General features: G+C 59.6%; 1 protein-coding gene across 7 annotated transcripts in view; it reads right to left on the bottom strand.

The window, feature by feature from the left end:
• Window positions 1-344: 344 nt before the first annotated feature.
• The window catches only part of LOC135983393 (kinesin-like protein KIF21B), an 85,715-nt gene continuing 67,818 nt past the window's right edge, over window positions 345-18,241 (bottom strand). For 3 of the 7 annotated variants that reach the window (XR_010600990.1, XR_010600991.1, XR_010600992.1), the window contains 6 exons: window positions 12,990-13,154; window positions 12,083-12,200; window positions 10,831-11,001; window positions 9,105-9,304; window positions 8,248-8,449; window positions 345-7,745 (listed from right to left, as the gene is read on the bottom strand). Coding sequence is in view for 2 of the 7 variants with exons in the window: in XM_065595011.1 (XP_065451083.1) it covers window positions 7,691-7,745; window positions 9,105-9,304; window positions 10,831-11,001; window positions 12,083-12,200; window positions 12,990-13,154 (709 nt within the window). In the remaining 5 variants the exon portion in view is untranslated. The remainder of the gene's footprint in view (window positions 7,746-8,247; window positions 8,450-9,104; window positions 9,305-10,830; window positions 11,002-12,082; window positions 12,201-12,989; window positions 13,155-18,241) is intronic. The other 4 variants (XM_065595011.1, XM_065595012.1, XR_010600993.1 and 1 more) reach the window with 3 other exon arrangements.

The raw sequence follows: 18,241 nt of genomic DNA, 5'->3' as shown, positions 1-18,241 counted from the left end.
AGGACAGCAAGTCCTAGGTCTGCTGCCTGGCTTCTCAGACCATCCTGATCCTAGATGCCTTCAGGGACCAACCCCCCTCCGGCTGCAACTACAGACCTTCGCCCGCAGGATCAGAAGGATGTGTGCTAGGTAGAGCCCAGTCACTGGAGCTGCCGGCTGCCCCTGCTCCGCTAAAAGCCAGCCTCCCTCCTTTGGGGCTTCGTGAACCTGCCTGAGCAGGGTGAAACACATGGTGTCTAGGGGGGAGGCTCTTCCCACCACCCCACCACTCTGGCTTCTTCCCCATTGGCCACCTGCCCCACTGTGTGCAATCCCTCCTCATACAGAGCAGCCCCAATCCTCAATTTCATTTTGATGCGTTTATTTATGAAGATAGCGCAAGGAACAGACACATCCATTGGAAAAAAACATGTACTGCATGAGGCTTAAATAACCCCAGTTACAGTAATACATCGAGGTATAAAATCTATACACACCTTGTCCTATACCCAGAACACAGAACGCGCCGCTGGGTCCCACAACCCATACACAGAAAAGCCTCAGCAAGCATTGACATCTCTAAAAACATCTCAGGGCAAGAAAAGGCACCTGCTGTTTGCAACACTTGTACAGTATAGACACAGGGTGAGGGCGAGACTCAGTGACCAGTGTTAGGTCTGCTCCATCTCTACTGTCTGAGGTTCCATACACAACTGTTCACCCTCAAAATGCAGGGTAGGGATAAAGTTACTATCCCATCACCAAAAGAACCTCAATGTAAAGCAGTGCTCCTTCCTGTGCCTAGGGTGGGGGAGAAATCACGCAGATGGCTACACTAAAGGCCAGGTATCATCCCAGGGTAAAGCAGTGCTGTAGTGTAATATGGAGGAGCCCCTGGATGAACAGGGTGAGGCATGGGACAATACAGCTAGGAGTTGCAGGGCTGGGCACCAGAAGAATCTCCTGGTGGAACTTTGGGGCATGGCAGGGAGGGGTGGCAGGATTCCTGCTCTGGGTCAGTCCCAGTGCCAATGGCCCACTGCCTTTGCAGAGACACGAGGCCACTGATGAAGGCTGTTCGTCCTACTCCCCTGGGTCTCGCAACCCAGCTCCCCCAGGAGAGAAGCTTTGCCCAGGAACATTAAAGCAAGTAACTTTGCTGTTAAGGGTGAGAAGGGAAGGGGAGACACTGACCATGTGATGGCACCAGTCAACAGAGAGAAATCTGACCCTTGTGCTCTTTGGGGGAATCGTACCTGAAACGGGGGTCAGCGGCAGGCATGATGGGAATGCGGTCGGCAGTGCGATGGGGTGGAAGGGCTGATTGTAAAGGACCAGGAAGGAAGCAGGGTCCTGGGAGAGGGTCAGTGCCAGGCCATCCCGTTGCTCATGAGACTCCACCTTCCAAGTAGTACGGCTCCAGGTCTGTAACCCTTACGCTGGGGAGCACTGACAAGTGAAGGCCCCTGCCTCAGGCACCCATCCCTGCCCAACATAAGGGCTGCAGAATGGAGCCCCCAGCAGGGGGGTTACTACTGTGTCCTGAGGAGCATAAGGGATGGGACCTGTCGGAACCACAGGCTTCCCCCAAGGCTTTGGGGGCTAAAGGAGTCGGCTTCTGAACTGGACACTGTGCCCTGTCACCAGTGATTAGTGGGGACGGGGCTAGCACTCTGGCTCTACGGTGCTAACAGCTAATTGGGGGCCTGAAAGGGGTGAGCCGTGGGGTGCTAGACCTTAGTCAGCCCTGCCCCTGCAGCACACATGGTAGCAGATGGGACAGAGTGAGTCCCAGCTCCAGGAGGGTACCGCAGCCAGTGCTGCGAACGGGGCTGCATGGCCCGTACAGCCGGGAGAGGACAAGGGTGGAGCATTTGGGGGCAGGGGGGGAGGTGGGGAGAATCTGGCAGGAGTCTAGCGAGAAAGCAGAGCAAATAGTGCAGCAACAGCGAGTTCAATTGTCTCCACTGTCAGGGCCTGGCCCCCCTGGAGAGATCTGCATGAGCAGAGGCTGCACCGACAGCAGGTGAGGGAACAGGGCCCCTGGGTGCCACGCTAGGGGTACATGCAGTGCCCTGCAGTGTAAACAAAAAGGAAAGTCATTCCAGGCAGCTCAGACTTTAACTTACATCATCTCCCCAGTGGTCAATTTCACCATCCGTCCGCAGGAGGCGCCATTGCTGCAGTGGCCTTGAGGGCTACCTGTGCTGACCTGTCCCTCCCATTGAAGGCCAGTGGAGCCACTCCCTGAATTCAAACCCCCTTCATGTGCAGTGCGTAGGGGAAGGCAGCCAATGGCCTGTCAAGTCTTGGATGGTTTCAGGGCCAGAAAGGGGAATGGAGAGAGAGGAGGTGGGAGCAGGGTGGAGAGAGTGGTCAGATGCAGACGCCATTTGTAAGGGTGTAGGTTACGCATCCATAAATGAGTGTGTGTCTCTGGGCCTGACTCTGGTGGCCCCACAGACTCTGCAGTGACAGGGCAGAATCAGAATCAGGGCTAGGGAGACGCAGCTGACTGCAGTTCCCAGGCCTGCATCCACGTTGGGCTCCTTTCAGCCCCTGAGTTACTGGGCTACAGCCCCGCTCACTCCCCACCCCGGGTGCTGGTGCCAACACCAAGGAGACTTGTGGGGGTGAATTTATCTCCTGAGCCCTCGCTGTCCTGCCCTGTTAGCTGCTTCCCAGACTACACACCCAATTAAACTCTCCCAGCTCACACACGGTCACCATTACTGTCACCCACTGCCCCTGCATGGAGGCATTTGTTCCCCATCTCCCCACCTTACATGGTAACATCAGGATGATTGTATCCAAAGGGACCTCTTGATTTGTACTGTTCTTTTGCCTGTGCTGCTGCCTGAAAGCACAACCACGTGCAATCACGAGCAGGCAGATTTTGAAGACAAGGAACAAAATATGACTCCTTAGTTCTTCCAAGAGGCTAATGCGCCCAGCTACCAAAGACAGCAGGGGTACATCGGGGGTGTGCTTTGAGTTACTGGCCCCCAGAAGGGGTGCAGCATATATAGCTTAGGGGAATGTGCTTCCTCTTTGATTGTACATTACAAAGCTGCCCCTTATTCCCATGATTAAGTGGCATTGTGCTTTCAGCTGGGGCTGGTCCAGGATTTGCTCCCTGGTTACGAGGAAGGATAGTTTTGTGGCTAAAAATCCAGGGAGCAGATCCTCAGCTGCTGTAAACCATCCTCGCTCCATCCATGAAGCTGTGACCATTTTCACCAGCTGAGAATCTGACCCGAGGGCCTTTGGATTCAGAAAGAAATGGACATTAATCCAGCAGCTGGGAAAGAGTCCCTGTTAGGGGCCATTTCAGCCAAACACAAGCTGTATACAACATGAGCTTAGGGGAAACGCCATACCCCTGCTCTCCCATGGGTCCTGAATATGATGCCACAGGAGGCTCTTGTTAAATTAGGGTTAAGTGCAGCCAGATCATGGTAAAATCGGTCACTGCATGGTTCCAGACAAGGAGCCATTCCCAGGTGGCCACAGCCAGCATCAGGACCAGGAGGGTCATGAGGGCGCATATCGATTTCACTAAATCTCAGAGGGCCCCACTTCCCAGGTCCTCAGCTTCAGCCGAATCAGCGTCAGGCTACGTCAGTGCTTTCAAGAACAGGCAGCCGGGGGCTTGGCCCGGGCCCTTCTGGGCTCACAGCAGGGTTATTGTGGGTTCGAGAGGCATTCCGATGTTCGCCCGGCCCACGCTGGCTCAGGGTGGCATTCGGACTCCTCTTGACAACCTGCAGACAGGGTCCCCATGTAAGAGTCAGGGTCATGATTTTCAAGAGCGGCTAGTTGTTTCAGGGGCCCAGCCCATGACCCCTTAAAGAGAAAGCCCTGAGCACCCCCTGTCTGGAGGTCAGGCCCCGTCAAGTGTCAAGTTGGGCCCTCCAACAATCAGAGGCCCTTTTTCAAAGGCCAAGGGGGGCATTTTTCAAGCAGAGCAAGGTGCGGTATGTCACACTGCGATTCTAAGGCAGGACAAGCCGCCAGGACCCGAGCGGTTCAGCAACGCAGGTGTCAGCAGACTGTGCGTTTCCAGGACAAATTCAAGTTTCAAAATCATTAAAAAAAAAAAAAGGCTCAGACCGTGAGGTAGCTTAACCAAAAGAACCCCCCATATGACACCCCCCCCAAATGAAAAAAGACCGCAGGTGCACACACAACTACAGTACAACACAGCCCCCGCCTGCTCTCCCTGCCACACAGGGAGAGGAGCCGGCAGGGGCACCTCAGGGGAAGGGCTTTGCCCAGCACACGGGAGCTGACAGTGGACACACGCCAGGTGCTTTGAACTGGATCATATGATGCCGGCTGGCTGGGCGCCAGCCATGGCCTCGGGACAACTTAGGAGGAAATTTCCATCTTTCAACCTGCTTGTTCCTATTGACCTCCTGTGGGGTTTTGCTGGCCGGGAACGCCACGAGATGCAATCGCTTGGTGCGAGACAGAGGCCCAGCCCCCATGAGCGCTCGGTCTTGCAACGTGCTGCGGGTCACTGGAGCGGCGTTGCCTGGGATAAGCCCCGAGGGAAAGAATCGGGGAATCCCAAGAAGTGGCCACTGGGCTACATGCCAGTGAAATCTTCCCTTCTCATGCAGCGACCCCCACTGAGCGCCTGATCCAAACTCCATGGAGGTCAATGGGAGACTTTCGGCTGGCTTCGGATCAGGCTCTTAAAGAGCAGATGAAGCCCCATTAAAGCAGAGACACCACTGCCCTGGCTGCCTCCTGTCCCCAGAGCCAGTCACACCTGCCAGGGCAGAGCGGATGTCAAGTGTTACCCCATGACAGCAGCTGCATTCAACAGCCCTTGTGACAAGCAGAGACTCAGACATCCTCCTCCAGGGTACAGACCCCCCACCCACGCACCAGTGACATGAGCTCCCATCCTCTTCATTTCAGACAATTCATGTTTGCTTGTCCCTCTTGTTGCCAAATGGAAAAAAAATCCATCTTTTCTCTCCCAGCCAGTTTAATCCTGTTCCATGGGGGGGGGGGGGGGGGGGGGAGATCTTGGATATAACCCACTCTCTTGGTGGCTGGAACGCATCACTTTAACCTGCGGTCCCCTCCCCCATGGCATCGGCAGAGCCCTGGGGATGCTTCTCCTTTCGTTGGTGGCAGGAGTGGGAGAATGATGGGTGGTTGTCATGCGTAGCTGAGCAAACCAAGTCACTGTGTTTGGATCCCCCAGAGCCAGCACCCTGGCAGGACTTCCGAGCTCCCCATCCCGGTGAGTAGCCAGATGCTCAGAGGCATGATGGAAATGAACACCTTTTCCCACCTCAGAAACACTGCTTTGTTTCCACAGAGCAGCAGCGATTGGAGGCAATTTTTACTTTGTCCAGCAGGGGGCGATCAATCAGTTTTTGTAGGGTTTGCTACTGCAAGACAGGGCGGCTGGATTATCAAAAGGCAAAACAAATAAATAAAGAGGCTGCTGATGTTTAGAAAGTGGAAACATTTCCCATCCAGTTTATAAGTTTGAAAGGAAGTTAAATCTGGGGTAAGAAGCCCTTGGTGTTGTCCTTCGAGCTGCCGTGTAGAAGGACACCAGGGGAAATCACCTGTTAACCAAAGATACTGACGCTCTTGGATCCCAGAGAGCACACAATCCATTGCTGATGGAGTTAGCTGAAGAGCCAACACTTCACCGCCCCCAGCACATCAACGGGAATCAATCCATATCACCAGACTCCAACCGCCGCTTCCTACGTGACGTGCGGAGCGACACAAGAAACGCATCTGGGGAAAACGGCCAGCCTACTGCGGTTCCCTCAGGTCCGTTTCGCGGCAAGTTATGCACCCCCAGGGCAAGTTATGCACCCCCAGGTGCAAGTTATGCACCCCCAGCGAGAAGCTGGCTGACCAAGGGTGCGACTGCACTGGGCGTTGGCTGCGTGGGACTGGGATGCCTTAGCCAGTCCTTAGGGGAGGAGGGAGTGAAGGTAGCGAAAGACCCCAGTGAAAGTGAGTCCATGTGCTCTGGGGAGTGCAGCGCTGTGGGGTGCCCACGTGGCTCTGGCAGCCGCAGGCACTTGGCTGCAGATGCCCCGGAGGAAGGGGGGCACCCAAGCATGGCGGAAGATGGTGGTGAGAGACCTTACGGAATTTTGACCTTTATAAAACCCAAATCTGGGGTGACCTTGGTGATTTAGTGTCTTGTGCCAGACTAGAAGTGCAGATGGGTGGCAAACAGAGCATGGGCAGGCCATGGGCAACCCCTCATTGCCCCCCCAGCTCTGCTAATGCACCTCAAGTCTCATGTGGGCCCCTCCCGCTAATCCCATCCTCCCCTTCATCCAGCTCCATTCTAGCCCTGTCCCGCTCCCTGCTACCGATCCCGTCCAGAGCGCCCCATGCCCTCTGCCTTTGCCAACGCACCTCTCTCCTGACTACATAACCGCTCCCTACCCGCCCTTCCACCCACTACTCTAATCCCAGACCTCTCCCAAGCCAGGACCCACAGGCCGGCAGGCAGGGAACTGCCCCAAGCAAACCTAAACCCCTCCTCTGTGATGGTGCAAAGAGCTTAGCCCTTTTCCCAGCATTAAAGCCTTTCCCAGCTATTAAAAATCCCCAGGTCCCAATCCGTTCTCAAGGGTGCTTAAAACATTCTTTAAAACCCCACTCTAAAAGCTTCGATCCCTTCCTGCAGCAGCTGGGAACGAGCTTGTCCCATGCACAGCAGAGATGGCACCAAGCCGGGTGTCCAAATGGGCAGTGAGGGGACCACAGGGAAGAGCTAACCGACCAGTGCGGGATTAAGGCTCAGTCAGGTCAGGGGGTACCTAGAGTGAACAGATCCAGAAATTTCACTTTTCCTTGGAGACGCCCACAGGGATTTTCCTGATGTGCCAGCTTCCTTCTCTCCACCCCCGGGGCAGAAGGGGGGGGCATCCTGGCTCTGAACAAGGTGGGTGAGATGCAGAGGTCGACAATTGCCAGGCAGCATGCAGATTTGGTCAAGAGACCCAGCGATGGAGCTGCTGCCGGAGACCCTTGCAAGGAGCCCCAGTGCAGTGCCAGGGCTGGAAAGCTGTCTTTGGGAGCGGGTCATTCCCCAGCGGTGCTCCATGCACCCTGCTGGTGCCAGGCTGGGGTCGGCCCTGAGCGTGGCACTGGGGTGATCTTCGGGCAGCACACAAGCCCTCTCCATATTTCGGTACCGGCCGGCAGAACCCAGCTCTGCTGAACGACGAGGTGTGGAGCGGGGCCTGCAGCTGCTTCCAGAGGGAAGGAGACCCCAGGCACCCGGGAGGTGCAGAGGCCAGCAGCAGGATGCAGGTGGCAGTATCCCTCTCACACATCCAGGCTCTGGGGCGTGGGGAGTGCTGAACCGGCTGTGGGACAGACTGGAATGATCCCGTTGAGTCTCTCAGCTTGGGGTCCTCCCCGTGGCTGGCAAGGCCATGTCCCGAAGCACTGCCTGGCCACGCCCCGGTCAGCAGAAAGCCCTCTGCATCATGGAAACCCAGCGTGGGGCTGGACGGGAACGACGCCCCCTAGCTGTGGGAGCTGGGAGTTCACAAAGCCCCAGCTGAGATGCCGTGACCACAGAGTCCTGGAAACTGGAGCACACACAGGCCAGGCCGCTCCCAGCTCTTCACAGCCAGGGAGAGGGGCTGGGGCCTGGGCCTGGCAGGGAGCCTGAGAGTTGCCCTGGCTCCGGCCTTTCCAGTGCCTAGGTCGGGCCGTTCAGGAATCTTCTCCGGCTCCAGAGCTTCACCGTCAGGTCGCTGGGGAAGGAAGAGAGAGAGGGGAAGTGAGGCCGGGGGCTGCCCCCGCCTTAGCTGGGAGAGGCAGCACAGCGAGTACAATCAGCTACGGGCCACGCCCTGCCCCCAAATCCCCCACCCCAAAATGCATCACGCTGCAGCCCAGGAGAGCAAGACCGCTGTGCCCCAGGCAGGCGGGCACCGGCGCAAGGAGGGAGCAGATGCACCCAGCTGCCCGCCAGCGGGATAATCCCCCAGAGCGCCAGTAACGGGGCACTCGGACAGAGCGCAGGCTCAGCCAGTGGCACCTCACTGGCAGTGGCCAGTGACGCAGTGGGGGGTGGGGATGGGGCACGGATCCCCCCAGCAGTGGCCCAGGAGGAGCAGTAGTCAGATGGGCAAACCCAAAGCAGCACCAAGCTGGCCGCTGGATCCAATCACCTGGGGGCCGGGGAGGGCCAAGAGGACAGTCTCCTCTTGCAGAGAGCTCTACATGGGGGGAAAATCCAAAAGAATCTCATACCGTTAAGAAGCAGCTGAGACCAGAGCGGAGAGAGAAGAGACAGAGAGAGAAAAGGAGAGAGAGCCGGAGAGGGGGTGAGAGCCAGAGAGAGCAGGAGGAGGGTCAAGGCAGGCTAGTGGCACGCCCCTTTATGGCAAGGACGCGGCGAGGAAGGCAGGGGGTGAGCCCAGGCACGTAAGTCCATAGCTTTACCCGGCAGTCACTGCGGCACAGAGAGAAACAGAGGGGGGAAGAGAGGAAGAGAAAGGAAAGGAGAAAAGGGACATGGTCGGAAAAGAGGAGATCAGAGACGGTGCCAGAGACATTGTGAGCCCGGGGACCCTCTCTAGGGGCCAGGGCTGTGCGCAGGGGCCAGGGAGCGGAAGGAGGGGTGGTGGCGCTCTCATTGGAGATGCACAAGGTGCCCTCAAGGAGGAGCTGGTGCCCGGCTGGCAGGAAGCCCGTTCTCTGCGCGGAGGGTGGCAGGGCCAGCAGCACCAGGTCTGGCTAGTCCCGGCACATCGACGGAACTGGCAAGAGCATCCCAAAAGCATGACCAGCGCTTGGCATAATGGGATGGGGCAGAAGAGCCTCACCGTGGGGCGGCCTAACAATGGCTTAGAGATGGAGGAGACGAGAGGCTAGATGGGGAGGGGTTGGGGGCCCTGCAGCCGACTGCTGCCCCACACCAAACCGCCTGCAGCCCAGCTCCAGCGCTGTTCCCGTCCCTCGCTCCCTGTGCCATTCCAGGCCCTGCCACATGGGGGGAGCAACAGTGGGTTTGGAGAGCTCCTGCAGCTCTGCTGCACTGGGGTGAGTTAGGGGTCAGACCTCCCTCCCCCATGCCGCAGGGGCCTAGCCCAGCCCACTGCCCTCACCTGGAAGCAGTGAATATGTGCTTGGAATTGGTGCAGATGGCATTGATGGGGCTGTCGTGGCCCTTGATCTCCCCAACGGGCGTGAAGTTCTCCACGTTCCAGACCTTCACCACGCCCCCGCGGCAGGCGCTCAGCAGCATGGGGCGGCCGGGGACGAAGGCCAGGGCGCAGACCCAGTCCTTGTGCGCGTTGGGGATTTGCTGGCAGGCACAGAGACAGGGCAGAGCCAGTGAGCGCCCACGAGCCACGCTGCCAGCCGGGGCCATCAAGACCCAAACCGCCCCCTGAGCTCCAGGGCAGGGTCAGGCCAGCAGCCAGAGCCAGATGCTGGGTTTGCAGCTGGCTGCTGGCTCTGTAATGGGCTGATGCAAACCCCCCACATCTGTACCGTGGCTGAGAGCTGGAATTTTTAAGCTCCGCTCGATTTCTCATCAAGCAGCAGCCGAGGATTTGAATTCAAGACAAGGGGACTCTGGTGAGCTACAGAAGCAGCTCAGCAGGAGAGAAGAGGGCTCCGCCCCAGGAGACAATTGCTCATTGGGATTGACCAGGGGATCTCCAAGCTCTGATCAATCCAAGCCGTGCTGGCAACCGGATACGAGACACACAAGATGGGGGAGAGAATCTCTTTGATTGGACCAATTTCTGTGTGTGGGGGGGGAGGGGGGGTGGAAGGGACAAGTCTGCAAACTCAGCTCTTCTTCCAGGGTGGGGCTTGAAAGCTTGTCCCTTCCACCCACAGGAGCTGGTCCAATAAAAGAGATTTCCCCCCCACCCACCCATCTCTCTAATTATTTGTCTGCCATCAATCCTCAGCGCTCCAGTGGGAAGAAAAATGAGCATTAGCCTCATTTCATAGGGGAGAGACTGTGGGGGAGGGTCACACAGCCACAAATGGTGACTAGCTCTGGGCAGCTCCATTTTGGGGGACACCCCGACCACCCCATTTTCAGAGGGGCGGAGCCCCCACCGCTCCCCTTGACTCCCACAGTGCCCAGCTCCTCTGAACAACCCGGCCCTGGGCGGGCACACGGTAGGTTCTCCACAACAGAGGCTCCCCCCGCCACAAAAAAAAAAAAAAAAATCAGTGGAGGCTTCTGAAATGTTAGCCAAGTCTCATGGCAGAGCCAGACCTCCTGCCTCCCAGCACCGGCCTGCACGCCCCCTTCGGCTGCTGCTCTATCCCAGACCCACTGGAGGCCGTCCCCGCACTGCTGCGCGCCACCACTGACCTGGAGAGCCAGGCACCGCGGCCTGTGGGGCCCGGAGACCAGACAGCCACACTCACCGGGGTCAGAAACAGGGACAATGCCGAGCGCTATCTACCCCCCAGACCAACCTGTCCCCCTTCCCCATAGGCCACTGAGCCCTTTAGCCACAGCAGGTGGGGCCCAGCCCTATAGAACTGGCTACCGTGCATTGCCCATGGCTTTAAACTGCCTTCGGGACCCACCCTGCCAGCCACTGTCGTTTGCAACCCCCGGGGCTCTTCCATTGCCTGGAGGCCCCATGTGCAACGTAGGCATGGGGTCCCTGTGTCTACTCTCTGATCCTCTGCCCCCAGGACAGTGGGAGCACTCTCCAGACTGGACAGTGACTCTCCAGCAGGTTCTAAGTCCTCGCTCCAGATCCTGGCACCGGCCCTCAAAACGGCATGCTGCGGGTCTAGCCCATCTCTCTGCCCCCCGCCCAGCAGCAGGGCCTTCCTGCTCGTCCCCCTCCGTACCTGGAGGAGCTCCTGCTGCTCCAAGTCCCACTTCTTGATCCCGTTGTCCCTGGAGCCGCTGAAGAGCACGTCGCCCTGGATGGCCAGACACTCGATGCCGTCGTAGTGCGGGGGCTCGAAGTTATGGGTGGGGCCGACGTTCCCCACCACGCTGTCCGCAATCTCAAACATCTGCAAGGCAACAGCCCGGAGGGCAGCTGCTGTGAACCCCGGTGGCAAAGGAGGAGACCAGCCGCTCTCAGGTCATTAGGCCAGCAACAGCCCTTTCAGCAAGGCAGGGGGATGGTGAGAGCGTCCGACCACACAGCTACCACTGGGATGCTGAGCCACGGCCCAGTGAAATGAGACAGGGATGGATTGGCAGCGGCAGGGTTCTGCCTGCTTACGCCACGCTGGGATCCTTGGGCAGAGGCCATGTGGGGACACGATGGCTCAGCACTAGGGCTGAGATACAGGTCGTGGGTTCGAACCTCGCCCAGCTCAGCTGGGACTGGAAATCTCCGCCTCCTCCAATGGTTTGGTGGCCAACATGCGGACGCAGCTCAGCATCCGGCTGGCAGGGGCCACGTTGCAAAAACAAAATAGCCTCCTTGGCAGCAGGTTCAGCAGAGACCACAGAGGGCAGGAGGAGGTGGGTTCCACCTTCCACGCGTGAGGCGTCAGGAGCAAGCGGGGGGTGCGAGGGAAGGCCTGGGCCGGGCACCTGGAATTCTGGTCTCCACGGCTGCCGAGCTGCCCAGCACTTTGAGACATGGCAGCTCCTCCAGCATTTCCCGGATCTGGGTTCCAGGACGCTCTTAGGGGCAGTGCACAGACCCTGCTCCCCGTGACCCACAGACACACCTGGCAGGTGTGGGGACAGGAACGCTGGCCAGCTGCAAAGCCACCAGGTCCTTCAGGCCACAAGCGCTGGGGAGGGGGGGGGGGGGGGCTCATGGCATTTCTCAGACCCTGGTGGCATTTGCAAATGTGCTCAGTACTGGCCTCCCTCTGCACCCGTTGAGATCAACGGGACGGCTCCTTCCCGCCCCCCATGGGAGCGGAGTTAGGCCGACGCTGGGCGCTCTGGACAACCCCACCCAGCATGTCCCCTCCTCGCCAGGCCTTTGGTGGGCAGCGAGCCCCTGTAGCTGGCACCTACGGGAGAGCGGCTATGCATGGGGGTGGGGAGGGCTGACACAAGCAGCAGTTCCTGGGCTCAAAGGCCCCTTGTGCTGCCTGTGAGCGGGAGGGAGGGAGGGTCCCAGGGTACCTTGACGTAGTGATCCTTGGAGCCGGTGACGACCAGGTCATGGTTGCTCGCAGTCTGGTTCACAGTGAGACACATCACAGGCCCGATGTGGCCGGTCAGCTTCCCGATAGGCTGCAACCTACAAGCAGGAGCCCGGGGCGTCAGGGTCTGGGGTGCGCTCAGCAGGAGGCGCTCGTTCCTGCAGGCCCTTCGCTGGCCCAGTCTCCAAGGCTCCCAGCAGGGACCCTCCCAGCCCCAGGCCCCTCTCCACCATCCCAAGCAGAAGTGGGGACCTCGGGCTCCGGGGTGCAGAGCACGGAGCAATCTCGGGGATACCACACCCCTCAGCACCATGGGCCGTGATCGTGGCCTTGGGCTAGGGGCGGGGAGCTGGGCTCAGGTGCAGTGTCAGGGGGTGACCGGCTTGTCCTCTGAGTCCCTAAGGCAGGGGCGGGGAGAGCTACGGCTCGCAGGCTGGATCCAGCCCGTTGGTTAATTTCATCTGGCCCGTGGCGCCCTCTCCCACCACCCGCTGCAGGGGAAGCCCCAAGCCTCCGCGACCCCCTGTGGGTCAATGGCCAGTGACAGAGAAAAGGTTCCCCACCCCTGCACTAAGGGCTGCAGCTGGGAGAGGAGCACTGGGTCCTGCTTTCAGCCACCCTTGGGCGTGATCAGCAGCTGCTGAGGCTGATGTAATGCAAAGCCCAGGAGCAAACAGGCTAAGCTGCTCCACGCTGGGGTTTGTGCCAATGCAGCTTCCCCCGGTGCCAGTCCAAATCCGCCCCTGCCTCAATAACACAACTTCCAGCTGGGAGGGAGCGGGCCCCCGCTCAGCCCAGAACGACTGCTCCCTCTGCCTACGCAGCACCCGTCTGCCTCCCCACAAGAGCTGCCCTCGCCTGAAGGCCCGAGTTAGCCCCGCCCGGACCTGTTGAGCTCCCAGATGCGGACGGAGTTCCCGGCGGCAGCGTAGAGCATGGTGCCGTTGGGGTTGAGCGCGATCTGGTTGATCTGGTGCTCGCCCTGCACGCTGGCGATGGTGCGGGTGGTGGTCCCGGCACAGGCGTCCCCGGAGATCACCTGACCCGAAGAGCTAAGCCGAAGAGACAGAAACAGGTGAGCCTCAAGGCAGAGACCCTCGGGGGAGGGAGGGGGCAATTTACACAGTGTTGAATGGAAGATCTAGCCCGTTGTGGACTGATTAGAAGGCTGGACAGCGTCTGTCCCCAGCCATCTATAGGGGGAAGCAACGCCCCTTCCTGGCCACATGCAGTGCCAGTGGTGCCAGGATGAGACCCCCGCTCAGCCCCATGTTCCCTCAAGCCAGGAGCAATGGCACAGCAAGGGTGACCCAGGCAGCAGCTTTCGGGGGGTGCTCCCAAGGGAGGTGCTGTCACGGAGTATTGGGGAACTCAGGGCCCTGCACCCCCGGCTTCCTGCGATTCACCATGACTCTCAGCCAGCCAGTAAAGCAGAAGGTTTATTTGGATGACAGGAACACAGTCCAAGACAGGTCTTGCAGGCACAGACAACAGGCCCCCCCCCCTCAGTTAGGTCCAGCTTGGGGTCCCAGGGCATGCCAGCCCACCCCAGTCCAAGACAGGTCTTGCAGGCACAGACAACAGGCCCCCCCCCCTCAGTTAGGTCCAGCTTGGGGTCCCAGGGCATGCCAGCCCACCCCCCTTGGGGGGTCAGAGCCATCTCTGCCTCCCAGCCATCTCTCCAGCCTCCTTCCAGCCTGCTTCCAGCGCTCTCCCTTCAGCGACCCCTCCCACAGCCTTTGTTCAGTTTCCCGGGCCCCGGAGTCATCTGACCTCCAACCCCCTCCTGGGTTCTCATGTTACAAGCTCAGGTATGTTCCCTTGGGCCGGCTCCCATCCCCCGATGCAGACCATCCTAGTCACACTCCCCTGTCAGCATTCACACACCCCAGCAAGAACAGTCCCAGTTCGTCACATCTCTCCCCCCTTCGAGACCGAACTGAGCAGGGTCACTTTAGCCAGTGACCCGGGGAAGTTCGAACCTACCCCCGTTCCCATGGATGCCCCCGCATCCCTCCAGTTCCTTGGTGAGAATTACACCAGGCCCCTTCCGTTCCACGCCCCCCCTTAGGTCGGGGGTGCTTGATGGCACTCGCAGTTCGCATGTGGGAAGGTTTATGCGGCCTGTGCCCTTTTCCCACCCCCATACCTCTGGGGTTCCAACTGGGCTGTGGTCTTCTCCCAGCGCTCCAGTCTGGAGGTCTGTGCTTTGGGCTCTCTTGGTTTAGAGACGCCCTTTTAACCTTGGCCACCCTCTGGAAAGGATCCTTTATGCTGGGCAAGGGTCCTAAAGCTCTTTTCCCCTTGTCCCAGGCCTTCCTCCCCCTCTGACAGGGGTCACAGGATCCGCAGTACTGTCGGACAGTAACAAAGACCCCAGGCCAGTAAAAGCTCCGTAGCAGCCTCTGCTGGGTACGCCAGGTTCCCTGGTGCCCTGAGAGGGGAATGTCATGGGCCCGGCACAGCAGCTGGCGGCGATACTTCTGGGGTACCACCAGCTGCCTCCTGATCCCCCCTGACTCCATTTTCCCTGGGGGAGCCCATTCTCGGTACAGGAACCCCTTCTCCCACAGGAACCTTTTCCGGCCACCTCGTTCCATGGTCTGTACCGCATTGAGGTCGGCCAGGTCCCTTATCTTCCGCAAGGAGGGGTCTCTCTGTAACTCGGCCTGGAACTCAGCAGCTGGGACAGGGATGGCCACCTGCTCTTTCTCGCCCGCTGGGTCCGAAGCTGCAGCCTCCCTGAGCCGCGTCCCTGGGCGTTCCCTCCCCACCAGGTTAGGGTCCTGCGCCTCAGGCAAGGCACCCCCCCCAAGGCCAGGGCGTAGGGCCCCTCGCCGGCTCTGACTGCGGGTCACAACCAGTGCCTTTTGGGGGTTGCTTGGCCAGTTCTCCAGGTCCCCCCCCATCAATACCTCAGTGGGCAGATACGGGTGTACCCCCACATCCTTGGGGCCCTCCTTGGCCCCCCACTTCAGGTGTACCCTTGCCACGGGCACTTTGACTGGTGTTCCGCCCACCCCCGTCAGGGTCAGGTAGGAGTTGGGCACCACCTGATCTGGGGCCACCACCTCGGGCCGGGCCAGCGTCACCTCTGCGCCCGTATCCCAGTATCCATTGACCTTCCTCCCATCCACCTCCAGGGGAACAAGGTACTCTCTCCGGAGGGACAGCCCCGCGCCCACCGTATAAACCAAAAACCCTGAGTCTGGGGCATCCAGCCCCCTAGAGGAGCTGGCCTGGGGCCCTTCTCTCTCTTGAGCAGTTGATAAGCTGCCAGCCCCTCTTGCGTGAGAAGCCTGCCCCTCGTCCGTCTGGGCCTCTACCAAGTTAACCCTATGCGGGTTCGGTCTGCTCAGTCTGTCCTTGAGCTTGGGGCACTGGGCCCGAACGTGGCCTCTTCGGCCGCAGTAATAGCAGCTCATGTCCTGTGGGTCCCCTCGAGCCGGTCGGTTGTCCCTGACGCTGGGCATTCCCCGTGGGAGGGGATTCCCCATATTCCCTCTTTGGGAGGTCCCAGGGTGACTCTCTCTCTGCATCACGGCGGGCCTGTTCCTTTGGGGCTCCTCCCTGCCACCCCCTGACCGGCTCTTTACAAACTCATCAGCCAGCTGCCCGGCGTGTCGCGGGTTCTCTGGCTTTCTGTCCACCAACCACAGCCTCAGGTCGGATGGGCACCGCTCATACAGTTGCTCCAGTACCAGCAGTTTAATCAGGTCCTCCTTCGTCTGGGCCCCACCAGCCCACTTGCTGGCGTATCTTTCCATGCGGACGGCTAGTTGCAGATATGAGATCTCAGGGGTTTTATCTTGACTCCGGAACCTTCCCCGGTACATCTCAGGAGTCAGCCCAAACTCACGTAGCAGGGCCTTTTTGAATAGTTCGTAGTCCCCTTTCTCTGCCTCTCCCAGTTGGCGGTACAATGCCACGGATTTGGGGTCCAGTAAGGGGGTAAGGACCCGGAGTCTGTCCGCGGGATCAACCCGGTGCAGCTCGCAGGCCGTCTCAAAGGCCTCCAGGAAGTCATCCATGTCCTCCCCCTCCTTGTATGGGGCCATGATGCACTTATCAAAGCTCCGTGCAGTCCTGGGTCCCCCCTCACTCACCGCAGCCGGGGGTTCGCTGCCCCTCAGTCTCGCCAGTTCCAGTTCATGCTGTCTTTGTCTCTCATTCTCCTGTCTCTGTCTCTCTTCATGCTGACGCTGTCTCTCTTTCTCCTCCCGTTCATGCTGACGCTGTCTCTCTTCATGCTGTCTCTGCTGTTCACGATCCTCCAGCTCCCTCAGTTTTAGCTCTTTCTCCCATTCCAGCCAATTCCGCTCCCCGGATGCCGAACGTCGCCGGGAGGCTCCTCTGCCGGCCGGCGGGCTTCGCCGGGGGGACCCCCTGCTGGCCGGGGGGATCACGGCGCCTTCGGTATTTGCTGGGCTCCTCCCCACCCTTCCCCTAGGCATAGGAAGGAGGGGTCTCGGGAAGCCCTCAGCAGCCGGCTGACCACTCCCAGCTGGGACAGACACTGGTGCCTGCGCTGCATTTGCCAGGCTGCTTCCCTGAGACACAGGGATCAGTTCATTCGCGCGATCTTCCGCCTCCAGCTGGGCGATGAGCTGTTCTTTGGTGAGCCTCCCAATGCGCAGCCGCCTCTGCTTGCACAGCTCCACCAGGTCGCTCTTAAGCCGCTTGGCATACATCTTCCTGCTGGCCACTCACCGGCCTGTGTGCTCACAGCTCCCCACAGTTCGCAGGGGGCCCCCTAGTGTGCCAGCCCTTCTCGAGGTCACCACCTCTCTGCCAGGGTCGAGCTGCAGACTCCTCCGCCCCTGGGACCACTCGCTGTGATCCCACGGGGGACCCTGTTACTGCAAAAGTCCTTCTCGCTGGTCACACACTCCCAGGGGTAATAACCGTCTCTCTCCCACTCTTCAGCAGGCCTGGTCCCCGTCAATCCCCCTTCGTTTTACTGCTCCCCAGTCACTTACTGCAGGAAGCGCCGTCCACGGGGTGCAGTAGATCCCACCGCTGCCACCAGTTGTCACGGAGTATTGGGGAACTCAGGGCCCTGCACCCCCGGCTTCCTGCGATTCACCATGACTCTCAGCCAGCCAGTAAAGCAGAAGGTTTATTTGGATGACAGGAACACAGTCCAAGACAGGTCTTGCAGGCACAGACAACAGGCCCCCCCCCCTCAGTTAGGTCCAGCTTGGGGTCCCAGGGCATGCCAGCCCACCCCCCTTGGGGGGTCAGAGCCATCTCTGCCTCCCAGCCATCTCTCCAGCCTCCTTCCAGCCTGCTTCCAGCGCTCTCCCTTCAGCGACCCCTCCCACAGCCTTTGTTCAGTTTCCCGGGCCCCGGAGTCATCTGACCTCCAACCCCCTCCTGGGTTCTCATGTTACAAGCTCAGGTATGTTCCCTTGGGCCGGCTCCCATCCCCCGATGCAGACCATCCTAGTCACACTCCCCTGTCAGCATTCACACACCCCAGCAAGAACAGTCCCAGTTCGTCACAGGTGCCTTGCCACGCAGCCAGCCAGACCCGTACCAGCAGGTGTGCCAGCGTCACAAACCTCACCCCTGGCCTGGAGTTGATGTTGACAGGCAGCCCAGGCATGTTCCCGCCAAGGGCCGGCGCTTCCATTTAGGCTACCTAGGCAGTCGCCTAGGGCACCAGGATTTGGGGGGGCGGCAATTTTGTGGCAGGGGGTCCTTCCGCGCTCTGGGTGTTTGGCGGCAATTCTGCGGTGGGTCCTTCACTCGTTCCAGGACCCGCCACCGAAGTGCCCCGAAGACCGGGAGCGTGGAAGGACCCCCCCACCGTTGAATTGCCAACGACGACAAGGAGCAGGGAAGAACCCCCGCCTAGGGCGCCAAAAACCCTGGCGCCGCTCCTGATCCCGCCAGTCAGATTTTAGGCCTGGGGAGGCCTAAAAGAGAAGTCTCAGTCTGTGGCTGGGCACCAGTGAGAGGGGCTGTTTCGCTGGGGTCTGGAAACGGTGCTGGCAGCTGCAGATGGGTCATTACCCATCCCTGATCAAAGCAATTGTAGGGTGCACGGTGCCCCCCGAAACAGACGAGAGGAGCAACTTCCCTGAGAGCAGAGCACCAAGCCACGGAGCCTCCACGAGCCAGGCCAGGCTACAGC

The sequence above is a fragment of the Chrysemys picta genome, chromosome 4 (assembly GCF_011386835.1).
Source record: "Chrysemys picta bellii isolate R12L10 chromosome 4, ASM1138683v2, whole genome shotgun sequence".
Taxonomy (NCBI): Eukaryota; Metazoa; Chordata; order Testudines; family Emydidae; genus Chrysemys; species Chrysemys picta.
Note: the sequence above shows the minus strand (reverse complement) of the source record. Positions and strands in the feature narration are given on the sequence as shown.